General features: G+C 45.0%; 5 protein-coding genes across 5 annotated transcripts; 1 reads left to right on the forward strand and 4 right to left on the reverse strand.

The window, feature by feature from the left end:
* Nucleotides 1-192: 192 nt before the first annotated feature.
* LOC127779020 (GTPase activating protein 1-like) lies at nt 193-2,494 on the reverse strand. The gene is made up of 3 exons (XM_052305672.1): nt 1,161-2,494; nt 948-1,043; nt 193-823 (listed from the first exon to the last, which is right to left on the reverse strand). The coding sequence occupies exons 1-3, from the start codon at nt 1,269-1,271 to the stop codon at nt 539-541; spliced, it is 492 nt and encodes a 163-aa protein (XP_052161632.1). The 5' UTR covers nt 1,272-2,494; the 3' UTR covers nt 193-538.
* A 425-nt stretch (nt 2,495-2,919) lies between these two features.
* On the reverse strand, nt 2,920-3,973 carry LOC127779019 (xylanase inhibitor protein 2-like). Its single transcript, XM_052305671.1, has one exon. It carries the CDS (start codon nt 3,814-3,816, stop codon nt 3,274-3,276), a length of 543 nt encoding a protein of 180 aa, XP_052161631.1. The 5' UTR covers nt 3,817-3,973; the 3' UTR covers nt 2,920-3,273.
* A 2,310-nt stretch (nt 3,974-6,283) lies between these two features.
* On the reverse strand, nt 6,284-8,785 carry LOC127780622 (protein C2-DOMAIN ABA-RELATED 4-like). Its single transcript, XM_052307549.1, has 5 exons — nt 8,602-8,785; nt 7,660-7,755; nt 7,249-7,522; nt 6,580-6,618; nt 6,284-6,462 (listed from the first exon to the last, which is right to left on the reverse strand). The coding sequence occupies exons 1-4, from the start codon at nt 8,710-8,712 to the stop codon at nt 6,614-6,616; spliced, it is 486 nt and encodes a 161-aa protein (XP_052163509.1). The 5' UTR covers nt 8,713-8,785; the 3' UTR covers nt 6,284-6,462; nt 6,580-6,613.
* Nucleotides 8,786-12,495: 3,710 nt separating this feature from the next.
* Nucleotides 12,496-15,389, reverse strand: LOC127779225 (uncharacterized). The gene is made up of 6 exons (XM_052305964.1): nt 15,320-15,389; nt 14,915-14,994; nt 14,437-14,712; nt 13,916-14,099; nt 12,642-13,824; nt 12,496-12,502 (listed from the first exon to the last, which is right to left on the reverse strand). The coding sequence occupies exons 1-6, from the start codon at nt 15,387-15,389 to the stop codon at nt 12,496-12,498; spliced, it is 1,800 nt and encodes a 599-aa protein (XP_052161924.1).
* An 883-nt stretch (nt 15,390-16,272) lies between these two features.
* Nucleotides 16,273-17,301, forward strand: LOC127779226 (ervatamin-B-like). Its single transcript, XM_052305965.1, has one exon. The coding sequence runs from the start codon at nt 16,273-16,275 to the stop codon at nt 17,299-17,301; it is 1,029 nt and encodes a 342-aa protein (XP_052161925.1).
* Nucleotides 17,302-17,414: the final 113 nt, after the last annotated feature.

Genomic DNA, 17,414 nt, shown 5'->3' on the forward strand with positions numbered 1-17,414 from the left:
TTACTGCTACTAGAGAAGGGGTTCACTTTCAGAATCGCAAAAATGAATTCGCCCACTTGACTGCATCGAGCCACGTTAAGCAGCAAGCAATTCTCAAGATAACAGGATATAATACTGTTTAAGATGATAAAAGTTGAGGTTCAGGCAAAAGTTCAGATAGCGATTGCCACGACACTGAAGAAGAATTCCACATGAGAAACAGTATTTGTGATTGATTTGTTGCAAAAGCACAGGCAAACATGGTCCTATCGTTTGTACTATTTGATTATGTCATCCCAAGCTTTACTGATCATGCTCTCAATGCATTTCGGCAACAACATTTTAACATCATTTTCCTTTCCTACAGACATTGACTAACCCGATGAACCCTTTGCTGGTCACAACCTCCACATCAAAACGTGCTTGACATGATTCATTTTTTGCACAGTATTTACAGCCCCAATGGTTGACATGATCCATTTCGCACAATATATGTTTTGGCATTCGGAAATGTCAATGATATCTCAGTAGCCAAGATCTCCCAATGGCCATGAGACACTTAGTGCCTGCCAGGAATTTTCACCCATTGCAGTTGCACTTGCAGCTCACCACTCTCGACGTTTCTAAGTCGGAGAATAATGTCCTGGACAAATTTACCATTCCTCCAGCATAGGTGACTCTCATCAGCAAGGCAGTTCTGGTTGGATGGTCGAATTGTTTTTATGATGGAACCATTCCGAATGTTCTCCGGGTCCATGTTCAGAACTTCCATGAAGGGCTCCAGGTCTATTTCTGCATCTCCCATTGGGTCGTCTCTACTGAAAGTGTCTTTGTCAAACACCCCCTGTTTATTTCAACAGAAGAAGAAAATCCGCAATGTGAGCATTCATTAAAAAAAAAACAGGGTTGAACATGAAATATCATAATCAGTTAGTACACATGCTTGTAAGAAAACAACATCCACTCACAAGCTTAATCGGTGCAATAGGGTTCATGATCGACAAAGTTAGCTCTTCATGCCAAATAGGATTCACAGATTTCTTCTTTACACTAGTCTTCACTTTCTGTAATATGATCAAAACACAAAACTCGGTAAGACGCTGAGAACAATATATACTCAAACAAAAGAGATGGAGATGAGGCAAATCGCTAGAGATATAAAAACAAAAAAGTAATCATACTTGCTTGCCGAGGCGAAGGACGACATATGGATCACTGCCTCTTGTGTCGCGGTAGGCAAGGTTAATCCCACGCACCACCCGTATTTTCAAGAGGCCTACCAATCCGTCCATAATTGGATTTAATTGTTGTTTAGTTCCTGTGGATTATCAGTTGATACTATTTTACAATGAGAGGCAATGTGGGGGCGAAGATGTGCCTAATTCAATAGGAGAATTAGGCGACTTCTTGCAACCCCTGTGCCTCTCGGTAGAATGCGCCTGTGTTTTTTCCCCCTTCTGTCCTCATCGGCCTATATAGTTGCAGCCTTGCAGGAAGGAGCCTAAAAAGGATTGCTCAGGACAGGGTGAATGAGGTGTGAGTTTCAACCGTAGGAGTTGAGCTGACCATTTCTTTTGTGGCCTGTATTGAAACCAAACTAATTGCTTCCATTTTTGGACATGTGGGAGTTCCTTATGTTCTTCCTTATTCTTTTTTGCCACAGTAGTATTTTTGTTCTTGGATTTCGATTAGCTCGGATAAGAAACCTGGATAAAGGTGTGACCTCTATAAAGGATCACATTTGGACAACACGTGCAAAACCTATAAATAGATATGGAAAAAGGCATGGAAGTTTCAGTTTACCATATCTTTTTTTTTCTTTCCTTTAGAAATGTACTGTAATATTTGAGAAGCAAATGTATTATAGCCAGAAGAGGGAGACCCCTTCCATTTCCATCATGATTCATGAGAGGCAGGCTACAAAGTGTTATCCCAGCAACAAAACTTAAACAAAAAGGAACAAAGAGCAGAACACATGGCTGTTTTCGGCTTTTCGCATATATAGAGTGATGCCATCCCCTCACTCATTCGCCACCACAGATCAGGCCAGGTCCATAACAGCACCAAGTTTTTATCAACAATAGTTAAAAAAATCACCATATTTTCAAACAATGTTTCTGGAACAAAGTTTATGTGAGTAGCAAAATGTAAGGTAAATAAATTAAAGCAGCAAGTGTAAAATGAAGTAGCAGTTGGTGATGAGTAATGATTAGAAAGATTAACACGAAGTCTTGTGATAATCATATAGCACCAACATCGAATCGAAGCCAAGCATCCTAGCCCATCAGTTTGAGGGCTTCCTCTGTCGCATGCTAGCCGTGTTGAGAAGAAATGGGCGGCGTCTCCACCCGCCCCGCCCCGCCGCAGATGGATGTCATACAACCCTCACAAATGAGAGCAATGGAGTCGGGGGCGTACCTGGAGGCTGGAGGTGGAGGAGGATCTCATTCTCGCGCGAAGATCGAGGATGATTGATTTGGAGGTGCTAGGGTTCGAGGAGTGAAAGAGATGTTGCTCTTCAAGTGGACGAGACGCGGCGGAGGCGACGGCCGATTGGGGGAGCGACGGCGAGTCTGAGCGCACCTGCGGGAGGGCCCAACAAATCCCAGTCCCGTTCTTGGGCCGCATAAATTCCAAATTCCGTTACGGCCCAACAAATATGGGCCGCACGTAACAGAAAGAAAGAATTTGTGGTCCAATTGGGGAAAAAGTACACCCAAGGTCCCTCAACTTGTCGTCGAGTTACGATATCGTCCTCGAACCACAAAACCGGATATAACGCATCTCTCAACTTACAAAACCAGTGTAAACTAGGTCCCGAGGCGATTTTGAGTCCGGTTTTATCCTATGTGGTAGCTGACTCAGCATGGGACCCACGTGGGCCCCACGCGTCAGCCTCTTCTTCCCTCCCCTCTCCACCTCTCTTCCTCTCTCCTCTCTTTTCCAATCTCCACGGGCGGCGCGCGGGGAGCAGCGACACGGGCGGCGGCCGGCGGGCGCAGGCGGCGTGGGGAGGAGCCGCGCGCGGGCGGAGGCTGGGCGGCGGTGCACGAGCTCCTCGCCGGACGAACGCTAGACCGGCTCCGCCACGTCGGCCGCGAGGAGGTGGCGCGCCTCGTCGGCTCGCTCAGTCGGAGTGCCGCCAACGGTGAGCACGTCGACGCCGACGCCGCGCTGATGGGCCTCACCAGCGACATCGTCTCTCGCATGGTGAATTGGTGATGGGCCGGCGACGACAATGACACGGAGGAGATGTGGAGCGTGGTCGCCGAGACGGCGGAGCTCACCAGCACGTTAAACCTGCAGGGCAAGGTCATCGTAATACTTGTTGTAGCCGTTGAGCAGCCGGGCGAGGTCTTCGTAGTGGTCGGCGCCGCCCTGGTCAATGAAGAAGTCGATGCCGTCCACCGCCGCGTCGTCGCCGAAGGGGCGGTGCACGCCGGCGCGGTGGCCGCCTAGGTAGGCGTTCCAGATCAGGTTGTCGGCGACGTCAGCGGCGGAGGCGTTGGTGGGGAGGGAGTAGCCGCCGCCCTGGCCGCCGATGGAGAGGAGCACGGTGATGCCCCTGGACTGGCAGTGCTTGATGTCGGCACCGACGGCGGCGAGCGGGTGGCCGGAGATGTCGAGCGAGTAGCGGCCGTAGCCGAAGACGTTGTAGAAGGTGATGATGACGGTGGTGTAGTGGCCGGTGTTGCAGGCCTCTCTCAGGGAGCCTTCCTCCTTGTGGCGGCCCCAGTAGACGGCGAGGCCCGGGTCGTCGGCCGTCGCTGGCGGCGGCGTAGCGAGGAGCAGCAATGCTGCTCCTGCTAAGGGGAGGAGTGCGTGCACGAGGCCCATGTGTAAGTTGCTGTGTGCTAGCTAGGTTGATGGTTTTGCCATGTACTTATAGAGAGATTTGCAGGTGAAGCTTCATGTCCTCTTGTGTTGAGGTGTTCGTGCGTGATGTGCATGCGTACAAGTTTAATGGATTGATTCGTCCACGTGGATTGAAGCTTTTGAGATGTGAGCATTTGACTCTATGATCGGCGGCTAGTTCGTCGGTGCTGCTCGATCGATCATATCTCGATCCAGTGCTTAATCGTGTCAATCTTGTTGATAGGGCTTGAAGGAGAACAGCAAGATGGCAATGATCTCAAATTCTCAGGTCATTTGCGTAAACGTCGTCGGCGGCACTCCGGCTGAGCGAGCCGACGAGGCGCGCCACCTCCTCGCGGCCGACATGGCGGAGCCGGTCTAGCGTTCGTCCGGCGAGGAGCTCGTGCACCGCCGCCTAGCTCCTCCCCCGCCGGACGTCGCCCGCCCGCCCAGCCTCCGTCGCTCGCCGCCCGCGCGCAGCTCCTCCCCAAGCCGCCTGCGCCCGCCGGCCGCCGCCCGTGCAGCTGCTCCTCACGCGCCGCCCGTGCAGATTGGGAAAGAGAGGAGAGAGAGAAAGAGAGGTGGAGAGGGGAGGGAAGAAGTGGCTGACGCATGGGGTCCACATGGGTCCCACGCTGAGTCAGCTGCCACATAGGACAAAACCGGAGTCAAAACCGCCCAAGGACCTAGTTTGCACTGGTTTTGTAACTTGGGGGATGTGTCATATCCGGTTTTACGGTTCAAGGACGATATTGTAACTCGATGACAAGTTGAGGGACCTTGGGTGTATTTTTTCCTCTAGTTGGTACGTCTTCGGGTGCGCTTCTTCCCGCCACCTCCTTTTTCGCGCGTAAGCTTCTCAAGCTGTTAAACGGTGTATTTTTTTAAAAAAAAGTTTATATATAAAAGTTGCTTAAAAAATTCATATTGATCTATTTTACGAAAAAAATTTAGCTAATACTTAATTAATCACGTGCTAATGGTCTGAGGTGTTGCTAATTCGCGCGTGCGCGCCAGCAAAGTTGTTGGCGCGTCCCGGCTCCCCCATGCCATTTTATTTGTTTTTACAACGATTATTTTCCTTTTTTTTTGTCCTTTTTTCTAATTACTTTTTTAAATCTTTTTAGCACACATTTTTTTGAATGTTTTGAGTTGAAAGTTTTAAAATCTTGACTTAAAAATTTTTAAATCTTAACTTAAAATTTTTTAATCTGATTTGCAAGTTTTCAAATCTCGAGTTGAAAGTTTTCAAATCTGGGTTGAAATTTTTCAAATCTAGGTTGAAAGTTTTTCAAATTTGAGATAAAAGTTGAAAGTTTTCAAATCTCGAGTTGAAAGTTTTCAAATCTGGGTTGAAAGTTTTTTAAATTTGAGATGAAAGTTGAAAGTTTTCAAATCTCGAGTTAAAAGTTTTCAAATCTCGAGTTGAAAGTTTTCAAGCGTTAGTTAAAAGTTTTTAAAATTTAACTTCAAAGTTTAAATCTTAAGTCAAAAGTTTTCAAATGTAACTTAAAAATTTTCAATCTATTAGTAAAAAAAATCTCCCAAAAAGAAAAAAAAATATTTCCTTAATTACTATTATTATCCTTAACTAATATAGTTAGTTACGTTACTTTAAAAAAAGCACCAGAGAAAAACTGATCTTTAGAGCATCAACGGCATCGCGATTCATAGCGTCGACGGCACCGCGACACGCGTGGGCCGTGGGCCGGAAGTGCGCGCCTGGGGCGCGTACGCGTGAATTAGAAATCTCGAATGGTCTGCTTCGTTTTCCGTGCCGAAGGGATTATTCCCCGTCCCTCACTCTCGATCGGGACCACTTGATCGGCTTAGGAAAATTGGGCGATTCTTGCGAGAGGGCCTGTAGCCTAGTAGTTACAAGAGTCTCAGTAGCACCTGAGGTCCTGGGTTCGACTCTCCATGGGAGCGAATTTTCCAGGATTTAACGACGTTGTGCTTTCAGTGGTAGGCGACGTACCCGTCGACGGTGAGACACATATGGTGACTTCATCAATTTCTCCAGAATTTGCCGCTCCGGTCCTCAAAGATGCTCATAGGGGTAGGGTTTATATGCGTGTGTTCATAGGGGTGAGTGCGCGTGTGTTGTGAGTGTTTGCGTTGCACCGTGTAATTTTTAAAAAAAATTGGGCGATTCTTTCAATCCCTTGAGTGGCTCCACTCCTGAGCTCCGGCTGGTGACGTCCCCTCCGCCGCGACAGTAGGAAGCAAGCGGTTCTAGGCGACTCCGACGGAAAGTACGTACCTGTTCATCTTCAGCTCTGCTCCAGTAAATGCATTCATTTTTATCGATTCATTCATATCAACCACAGTATGTATCTTTGTTTCAAACAAGACTTGCATTTGGAATTCCCATCATTGTCATAGAAATTACATATGCACGCAGCTGAAGTACATATATATAGTCTTGAACAACAACAACAACAGCACAGCAATTAATGTGTATGGCAAAATGCATATACTCTGAAGTCTGATCAACATTGTCACAGAAATTACATACATATACAGGCAGCTACATACAGTCTGAAGAACAACACAACAATTAATGTGTATGGCAAAATGCTGAAACAAAACAACACCGGTTTCTTCACCAATTTGAGGAACCAATATCTGCACCATCAAATTGCTTATGTTAGATTAGTTTCCGATGTGCCGATGAATGATCAACAGGTCTAGAGGAGGAAAACTTAATAAAGCCAATGTTACATTTACTCTATAACATTTTACCTTTGCATGAATGTACCGAAATTCAGATTCTTCTTCAGCCTAATGTGAAAGAAAATTCGTTAGATTACCTTTGCCAACTGCTGCAGCTTGCAAGAGATAGCATATAAAATCATCCTAATTACTACTTAGTCTGAAAGACTGGCTGTGTAGGCTGGATTGTTTAATCCGTTATTATCTTTAAAAAAAAGTTAGTCTGAAAGATGCTAGGATTTTAGGCAATAGCAATGAACAATGGACAAGACTGGATGTCCGATACTCTTTTCTTTTTCTCGTAAGATCGATGTCCAAATACTCTTGATTCAATTGCAACAGGCTTACTCTCTGAAGATTCAAGTTGGAACACTATGTCATGCAGGTTGTTATTGATACAAATCCTCTACCATTACTGCTATTGGTTCAACAAGATAAATCATAAAATAAAAATGTTAACAAATTAAACCTGCTACTGGTTTCAACATGATTAATAATAATGGTGTTTTGCTAATCTGAATGCATCATTTCTAGCATGAATCCGGTAATAATAGTAAACAGTGGACAATCTGTTCTAATCTTTTGATCTCTTTATGCCAAATCTTTTGTACTTGACCATCTAGTGCTATTATGCTAAATGTTGACGTATCATGAGTCCGAATCCAGCACCCCAGCCTTATAATTGTGCAGAGTACATACCTGGAATGTTCACCCATTTCAGCTGCAGGTGCACCACGCCGGTCTCAACATTTCTCAACTTGAGAAGCATGTCTTGCACAATCTGACCATTCTCCCACACAATGTGACTCTCGTCTGCTAGGCAGCACTGTCTGCCGGGTCGCACGGTGCGTACGACGGTGCCACTGCGGATGTCCTGCAGATCCATCCTCACGATTTGCATCAGCGCCTCAATGTCGAACTCTGCGTCACCCATCTGGTCATCTTTACTGAATGTGTCCTTGTCAAATACCTCCTGTTTGAGAAAAAGAGGCAGCCTATATCGTAAGTTTCCTGTCTTTTTTAAAAAAAAATTCAGTAAGAGTGGTAAGAACTGTCTACTTAGTTTAGTGTTTGAGCATTTGATATAAGTATAGAGATACAGATGCTTACTAGCTGGATAGGTGTTTCTGGATTCCTGACAGCTAAAGTCAGCTCTTCGTTCCAAACTGGGTTTGTTGTCTTCTTTACCACACCTGTCTTTAATTTCTGTGTAGGCAAATAAAATGACAAATTAGAGTTGATACAAAATGTTGATGAAGAAACTTGACGCTATAATTAAAGAACTGTTGATGTCAAATAGGTTAGCACATCACATCTCATCAACTCGTTATCTTATTTAGTCTATCTGTAATTTAAGTCTTCTTTACTGGGCATACCAGTACTATTGGATAATCAGGTAAAGAAATAAATGGATTCCTTGTGCACATTACCATTACTTTTCTGTTTTCGATAGTTGTAAAAAAAAGAAAGAAAGGTGAACGTTGTTGTACTTTGGCAGTGTTTAGTTTCCTTCAAACTTCCAAAAATTTCGTCACATCAAATATTTAAACATATACATAGAGCATTAAATGTGGACGAAAAAAAACCAATTGCATAGTTTGCATGTAAATTGCGAGACGAATTTTTTGAGCCTAATTACGCCATGATTTAACAATGTGATGCTATAGTAAACATTTGCTAATGACGGATTAATTAGGCTTAATAAATTCATCTCGTAGTTTACAGGCGGAATCTGTAATTTGTTTTGTTATTAGTCTACGTTTAATACTTCAAATGTGTGTCCGTATACTTTAAAAAAAATTGGCACACGAACTAAACATGGGCTTTGTTTACTGTCCTGTCCCCACAGTTAAAATTAATTTGCAATAGTATAAAACATTAAAGTGCATCTACAGTTAACTACTTAAAAATATAGCAGTACATCCAAAACAGTATATATAATGTCAATGTTCAAGTCCTTGTGCTTGTGGATCTCAAAAATTATGAACAAATCGGAGAATTAATAGATTTTAACGATTAATATATAGCTAAAGAAAAGAAGAGGCAGGCTACCTGATTGTCCAGGTGAAGCACAACATAGGGATCACTGCCGCCGGCATCACGACTGACAAGGTTTACCCCTCGCAGCACTCTCACGCTCAGGAACCCTGGAAGATCAGACATCTTTAATTTCCTCCTTGTCCTGCTCTTCCTTGCCTTTATTAAAATGCAGAGAAAAAAGAAAGAACCCACTGTCCGTTGTTCGTCTTATTGAAATTTAGCATCGATCAGTTACCATTCATGCGTGTTTCCCATTTTTGTTAGCGGCCAGAAATGTTTAAGAGATTGTGACCTCATATTAATTATTAGAGGAGTAGACCATTTTCTTTTGGAACTTGCGTTGAAGGTCTCATGCATGGCTCCTGTTGTTTGGCACATTTGGAGGATTTATTATATGTCTAGCGTGCTATTTTCAGAAAATCCCAGATGCAGATAGATGCATGTCACGAATTAGTGGAATGCACAAATTTTTCTCTAATGTCATGGTGTATAATACTAGTGATTATACAAGCATTAATTGCTATATATATATATATATATATATATATATATATATATATATATATATATATATATATATATATATATATATATATATATATGTATATGGGTATCTAAAAGTTATTAATAAGTTAGTGGTCAAAGTTGAAACATATATGAGTTTACATTAATTTTCCGGTCAAATTGATTAGGCAGGAAATGATCCGCTCGGGCGGGGAGGGGACGGCACGGAATTAATGGAATTATAATCTAGAAAGTCCACAATCCACATTCAGGACTGCGCGCGAGATCATCTAGTTCGAGGCACATCGTAAGATATACTCCACTCCATTATGCCAGCTAGCTAGATGAGTTAGCTCAATTACTTTGGTTGAAATTACTAGCTAGTTAATGATCTGCTATGGAAATGATCAAACCTGGTAAGTTTCTACATTAATGTGGCAGGGGGAGGACTTGAGAAAACATAAATAATGCAGGATTACAGGTGATGTTTTCAGTTCAGAAAAAACTATACATACTAACTTTTTCTTACTAAAATCTATATGTCATGTTATAAGTACATCTAGATTTTTTATAACTTTTCTCTATCTAAATCAAACAGTTGATATGATTGTTGTTAGTAAAAGTATAGTAAGAAAAATTTTGTACATGTAGCAGTCCTCTTTCAGTTCAGCACTCCCTTCGACCCATAATTCTTGACGTTTTAAATAAGTTTAAGGTTAATTTTTTATAACTTTAACTATCAATAAATTTAAAACTATATATTTAGTTTAATAGCATCAAAATAACATATATGTATATAGAGAGTATCTACTGAACATGTATGTTTATACTGTACATAAGTAGGTATCACTGATACGTTGGTCCGACCTAAATGCCGATCACATCTACTGCACATCTGCACATGTACTTCGTACACAATAGAGAGAATCTCCATCCGTATCTACTATTTAGTTTTTTCTTACCGCGATCGGTTACGACGTGGTTAATTAGTAACTGAACTTAATTCCGGGACAAGTAAAAAAAAAACTTAATTCCGGGTGTGTGATATTGATTTTTTTTTTTAGTTTTTTGTTGCTCGTCGTCAAAAATCGTCGTAACTGTGTTTACTACTCCCAACTTATACGCCACACCAGACGGCATCCTATTTTACTCTCTCCGTCCCACAATTCTGAACGGCAAATTAAAGGTACGTAGCTCGTATGTTTGTATGCATCATCAGTTCATAAGTCTCGTTGTACATGTAAAAAAGGGACATACATATGGGAGTGTATTCTAATTTTATCGAGGGATGTCCTCTCATATACCTTTTTCTTCCAAATTCGATACAAATAGTTATAAAAATTTATGAAAAAAATTAACAATGTTGATTATTGTGATATCTATATGTTCACCATAAATCAAGTTGAATTCGACTTACACATCGAGGGGAAAAAATGGGTTAATTGGATCTATGCCACGCGAATTGTGGCAAATAAAAAAATGCCACACCTATTCCGGAATCCGGGTGCATGCCACTACTACTTCGTCAAATTGGAACCATGCCACAATGTACGCCCTGCGCGCGCTTTGCCACCATTTTAGGGTACCGTATTTTCGTATGGACGTTTCTGTCCTCGTGTTCACGTGTGCTTAGACCAGCTCTGGTCCGGCTCGAACAGCCCGGTCGCCATTCGTTCCCCACACCGAAACCCTAGCTTCTTGGAGGCGGCGCAGGCGACGGCGCCGGCGCAATCGACGGCGGCGGAAGGCAGCGGAGCAGGGCGGCGGCGCAGGCTACGGCGACGGAGGGCGGCGTCGCAGGCGGCGGCGCAGGCTTCGGCGTCGGAGCAGGGCGGCGGAGCAGGGCGGCGGCGGAGGCTACAACGGCCGAAGGCGGTGGCGCCGGAGCTCCTAGCGACGGCGCAGGCGACCGGCGGCGAGTACGACCTGGCGCGACGGCAAGGCGACGATGGAATCACCTCCTTCCTGGCGTGACGGCAAGGCGACGATGGAATCACCTTCTTCCATCCCCACGCTGAAGTGTGCTTGCGGTGCCTCCGCCGCTGTGCAGATTTCGAACACGCCAAGGAATCCTCGACGCCGGTGGCTACAATGCGGCAATTCGGTAAGAACTTGCTTAGTTTCGTTGGTTTCATTTCGGTGTCTTAATTCTTAGTTGTTTGCTTAGGGCTGTTGCTTCTTATGGATATGGGAAGACCTGCTGAATGAGTATGCTGAGGAGATGGTTGCGTACTATCACGCCGGCGAGTACGATCATATGCAAGAAACAATCGACATTCTTTGCCAATATTTAGATGATGAGAAGAATGAAAAAGCGAAGATTTGTGAGGTCCTTGATGCAAAGGAAAATGAGTTGAAGTCAACAATTGAGACGCTCAACCAGTGTAGGCTGGAGTGTTTAGCGATGAAGAAGCAGTTGGAAGAAGTTAAATTTAGCCGTGCTAGACTTCTATACCTTACCTTAGTGATCACTGTCTTATTTGCTTGCTTAATGGTAGGTAGAAATTAGATGGGAAAAAAAATGGATGTATTGTCAACAAGTGTATTTTGGATTGGAAATATGGATGTATTGTCATGTATTGTCCTGTGTATGTACTGTGGTGACCTATATGAATGAAAGAGTATGTTTCAGAAGAAAGTATGTGTATGTGCAGTGCTGAACAATATGAATGAAAGTGTATGTTTGAGAAGAAAGTAGTGAATTGTTACAATAATAGAACCATAAAATTTGCAGATTCCTGGGAAAAATTGTCAGATTCCTGTATAGAATCAGTGTCATGCAGACAATTGTCCATCACAAATTTTCAGCAAAGAGATCATTGGTGCATTCCATAATTTCAGTTTACAGCACAGAAATCTTTACAAAAGGAGAGAGCACATGAGTACAGTAAATTTTCAGCAAAAGAGATCATTGATGCATTCCATAATTTCAGTTTTCAGGCTCAACATATGCATACAACAGTACAGACATACATGAGCAACATTACTGGTTCATAGCAGCCTTACTAGCAAAATACTTAAGAGATGGGGCAGGCTACATTGTCACTGCAAATAGGTTACTACAAGTTCACAGGCACACGTGCATTACAAGTTCATCACAGCCATTGGCAATTAGCAAAATACTTAGAGAGGAGGCAGCTGGCATTACAGTCGAAGATAGGTAGATAGGCTCCTAACTACTCTAGTTGGTGGTGCACTTGAGGATGCTAGGTCTTTCCTCTTCTGGGGAGTCTTCTTCTTTTTTTGTGTCTTTTTTTTCCTAGGTGTTTTTTTCTTCTTTGGTGCAGAGCAGCTTGCTTCACTTGTTGACACTCCTGGATCATTTCCTTGCCTGCACACTTGTCTCTTCCTACAAAAAAGTGAGAATTTTTAGACCATATGGCAAGCATACAAGCCTGAATCTTAGTGACTACAACATAGCACAATATATCAGGAGTGTAACTAACAATAATTATCAAGTTGGGTTTTTTTATCAAGTTGGAGTTAAAGAACACAAACCGCTTGCACAAAGATTAATTAAGAATGAAAGCACAATGACAGCAATATACCCTTTTTGGGGGGGGGTGTAGTGGCTGCTCATATCATCTGCATCTGTAGGTTCAGCCAGCTTGCATGTTTTCTCAAAATGTCCAAATCTTTTACATCTCTTGCATTTCACTCTCTTTCTTCCAGGCTCAAGAAATCCCCTTATTCTCTGTACTCTAGGCCTCCCAGCACCTCTCTTCTGCTTAGGGACATGCACCTTGAAGCCCAAATCAACTACTGGCCACTGTGTCCTGTCAGTCATAGGTGGTACTCTGCCTGCATAAGCTATCCTGAACATTTGCACACTATAATATGGGCTCACAAAATCTTGTATCCTTCCTCCACTGCTACATATCCAGGCCAATGCATGCCTGCATGGCTTCCCTGTTATTTGCCAAGCCCTACAGGAGCATTTTTGGTTGTCTAGGTCAACAATATGCCTTCTAGTCTTGTTGTCAGTATCCACAAGTGTGACCTCTGCAAACCCATCATCACTTCTGGCAATCTTCACCACTTTAAGAAGAGATGTGGCATCATTAAGCTGCTTCATAACACCTGGAATGATTCCATCATCCATTTTCTTGCCAACATCTCTTCTAGTGGCCATCTTCTCCATTATTAACTCTCGTATGCTGTCAACAAGTTCATGAGGTAGCAGTCCTTTCAGATTTCTGATATGAGCATTAAAGCTCTCAGAAACATTGTTTGTCAGATAGTCACATTTGCTGCTATCTCCAAAGCCACATATGTACCAAATTCTTGAATGATGTAGCTCAAGAAGCTCTATTGCATCTGGTTTCACTGCATATATTTGCTGCATATGGTACTTGAAACCCTCCTCGGTGTAGCTCCTAGCAACTGGATACAAATTCTCAGTGATAACAGAACCATGGTACTTCTTTAGGAAGTTAGCATAGAGGTGCCTAACGCATTCTCTATGCTCAACAGGATCACTAAATGCAGCACTAACAGCCTTTTCTAACCCCTTGCATGCATCGGTTGAGATAACTAACCCTTCAGGACAACCAATAACTCTATTCAATTGTTTCATAAACCACAACCAGTTGTCATCAGTTTCCAAATCAAAAATTGCATATGATACATAAATCAGCCAGTTGTGACCATCTACAGAGGTGGTTGAAGCTAACTGTCCAGTGTATTTTCCAGTCAACTTAGTTGAGTCTACACCCACATATGGCCTACACCCTTGCAAAAAGCCATCTATACATGGTTTTAGAGCTACAAACAAACGCTTGAAGCACACCTAACTTCTCCAATTCAATTTCAACTATACTACCTGGACACTTCCTCTCAATTTCAGCCTTCCAGTTGAAAAGCAACTGAAAACTTTCCTCATATTTACCATGTATCTGTTCTAGTGCTAACTTCATATCTGACCATGCCTTTGAATACTTCAACTTGATCTCATACTGTTCTTGCAGCTTCCCCCTTGCATCCTTAGCACCCTTCTTTGGATTGTTCTTCAACCAATCACCAAGCCTATCAGCAACTCAGCCCTATGTAGCCATCTTGCCCTCTCTTAGTTTGGTAGATGCACATTTGTGTTCAAAGGGAAGAACTGTAATCTGCATGACATGACATGGTGATAAAAAGTTACTAAAACTAACACTACTTTCAGGAGATGAATAAATAAATTAACTAAAATAATACATTTATACCTTACTTGTTTTCTTATCATGGATTAGGGAAGCACGTATTCTCCATGGACAGCCTTCAGCGCGACAGGTTGCAATGAATCTTGTTTTATGTCTTCAAATCAGCAAACTCAAAACCTTTCTTAATTGCATAATGCCTAACTGCTTTTCTAAAAGATATCATGTCAGGGAATAGAGCATTCTTCACTATATTTGGATTCTCTGGATCATGCAACACTCTAACAACCTGAGGGTCTTCATCAGTGACTTCTACCTCAGGAGCTTCAATCCCTGTGGCAGCAGTCTGAGAGGATTGGCCACCAAACCCTGTGGCAGCAGGCTGAGAGGATTGGCCAGAGGTGTCAGGTGGCTGAGTAGGTTTTGGAGGCAGATACAACTGCTCATCATTAACACCAACATATTCTTCCTCACTCAAGAACTGCTACAAGTAGGTGGAAACTGGCCTCGGTTGCATACATCTCGAAAATATCTGGCAAATCAGTGTCCCCTGTGAGCCTAACATCCTCACCCAAATTTTTGTTAAAATACCACACTGAGGGAGACTGGTTCGAGCCCCACTTAAACGCAACCCTCAAACTTTCCATTAGGAAATCAAACGAAAAACTCTCTGAATCGATTACCCAATGCCCAGTGCCTCCTTTACTGATGATTTTCCTACCATCAGCATCTACTGTCGCATAGGGTTGCACCCTAACATCGACTGAAAACCAATGCCTACCAACGATGACAAAACAATAACTCAAATCGCACATACAAAGTTCAAATCGAAACTCAAATCGCAATTTTATCTGCATAAAGAGTTCATGGGGGAAGGTACTCACGGTTTGGAAGCAACCCGTACAAGGGATTCGCCCAAATACATTGCCAACGCGGTGGGGGATGCAGGCGTAGGCCCCTGCACACTCATCCTTCCATCGGCAGAGGTCCTCCCCTTCGGCCGTCGTAGCCTCCGCCGCCGGCCTGCTCCGCCGCCTTCGCCTGCGCCGCCGCCCTGCTCCGCCGCCGAAGCCTGCGCCGCCGCCTACGACGCTGCCCTCCGTCGCCGTAGCCTGCGTCGCCGCCCTGCTCTGCCACCGTCGATTGCGTCGGCGCCATTGCCTGCGCCGCCTCCAAGAAGCTAGGGTTTCGGTGTGGGGAACGAATGGCGACCGGGCTGTTCGAGCCGGACCAGAGCTGGTCTAAGCACACGTGAACACGAGGGCAGAAACGTCCATACGAAAATACGGTACCCTAAAACGGTGGCAAAGCGCGCGCGGGGCGTACATTGTGGCATGGTTCCAATTTGACGAAATAGTAGTGGCATGCACCCGGATTCCAGAATAGGTGTGGCATTTTTTTGATTTGCCACAATTCGCGTGGCATGGATCCAATTAACCCAAAAAAAATTCAGATGTGAACAGTACACTACTATTTATGGGTAGAATTTGTCTTTTTTATATCTCGATGTGCGAATTAAGTTTAGAACTAAGATTTTATGAAGTTGTAGAGATATGTTATGTGAGTATTGTCATTTTTCATAACCGTTTAGATAATGTTTAAACAAACGAGAGAACATTCCTCAGGTGATTAAAGTAGTTTGGCAATAGATACGCGTCGTTCAGAGGAGCGAATACCTTGGTCTAGTCTAGTCGGTGGACCGGACGACGTGGACTCGTGGAGTATAAGCCACGATATATAGCTTCTTCATATACATGGAACAAGGTAGTTACTAGTCATTGACCAACTAATTAATTAATGGAAGATTTACTCCCATGCTTCCATACATGCATGTGTAGTGTACGTACTTGATCGATCATGCAATCTATATAAACCCTAGCCCCTCCTCCAAAACCAAACCAAACCACACCACGCACAGCACACACACCTCTAATAGCTTCGAGTAATAAGCTAGCTAGCTACATTAATTAGTTACACTAGGTAACTAATTAAGTCGTTGATTAATCATCATATGGCTCGTACTAGTAGTAAGCTGCAGGTCATGGCAGCCTCGCTGCTGCTCGTCGTCGCCGGCGGCCTGTCGACAATGGCGAAGGTGACTATGGCCAGCCGCGCCGGCACGATGGAGGCGAGGCACGACAAGTGGATGGCGGAGCACGGGCGCACGTACAAGGACGCCGCCGAGAAGGCTCGCCGGTTCCGGGTGTTCAAGGCCAACGTGGACCTCATCGACCGCTCCAACGCCGCCGGCAACAAGCGCTACCGCCTCGCCACCAACCGCTTCACCGACCTCACCGACGCCGAGTTCGCCGCCATGTACACCGGCTACAACCCGGCCAATACCATGTACGCCGCAGCTAACGCCACCACCCGCCTCTCGTCGGAGGATGAGCAGCAGCCGGCCGAGGTTGACTGGCGGCAGCAAGGCGCCGTCACCGGCGTCAAGAACCAACGATCCTGCGGTTGCTGCTGGGCCTTCTCGACGGTGGCCGCCGTGGAGGGCATCCACCAGATCACCACCGGCGAGCTGGTGTCCCTGTCGGAGCAGCAGCTGCTCGACTGCGCCGACAACGGCGGCTGCACCGGCGGTAGCCTCGACAATGCGTTCCAGTACATGGCCAACAGCGGCGGCGTCACCACCGAGGCGGCCTACGCCTACCAGGGCGCGCAGGGGGCGTGCCAGTTCGACGCCTCGTCGTCGGCGTCGGGCGTCGCCGCCACCATCAGCGGCTACCAGCGCGTGAACACCAACGACGAGGGGTCGCTGGCCGCCGCCGTGGCGAGCCAGCCGGTGTCGGTGGCTATCGAGGGGAGCGGCGCCATGTTCCGGCACTACGGCAGCGGGGTGTTCACGGCGGACAGCTGCGGGACGAAGCTGGACCACGCGGTGGCGGTGGTGGGGTACGGCGCGGAGGCGGACGGGAGCGGCGGCGGCGGCTACTGGATCATCAAGAACTCGTGGGGAACAACCTGGGGGGACGGCGGATACATGAAGCTGGAGAAGGACGTCGGCAGCCAGGGCGCGTGCGGTGTCGCCATGGCGCCGTCCTACCCTGTCGTCTCTGCCTAGGAAGAAGAAGGACAAGCTGCTCCTAGCTTGACGACGACGAAAAAGAAGAAGAAATACGTCGACGTCTATGGCTGCAGCTCGATCGCATACAGAAGAATTAGTTAATTAATGAA

Source organism: Oryza glaberrima, chromosome 7 (assembly GCF_000147395.1).
Source record: "Oryza glaberrima chromosome 7, OglaRS2, whole genome shotgun sequence".
Taxonomy (NCBI): Eukaryota; Viridiplantae; Streptophyta; class Magnoliopsida; order Poales; family Poaceae; genus Oryza; species Oryza glaberrima.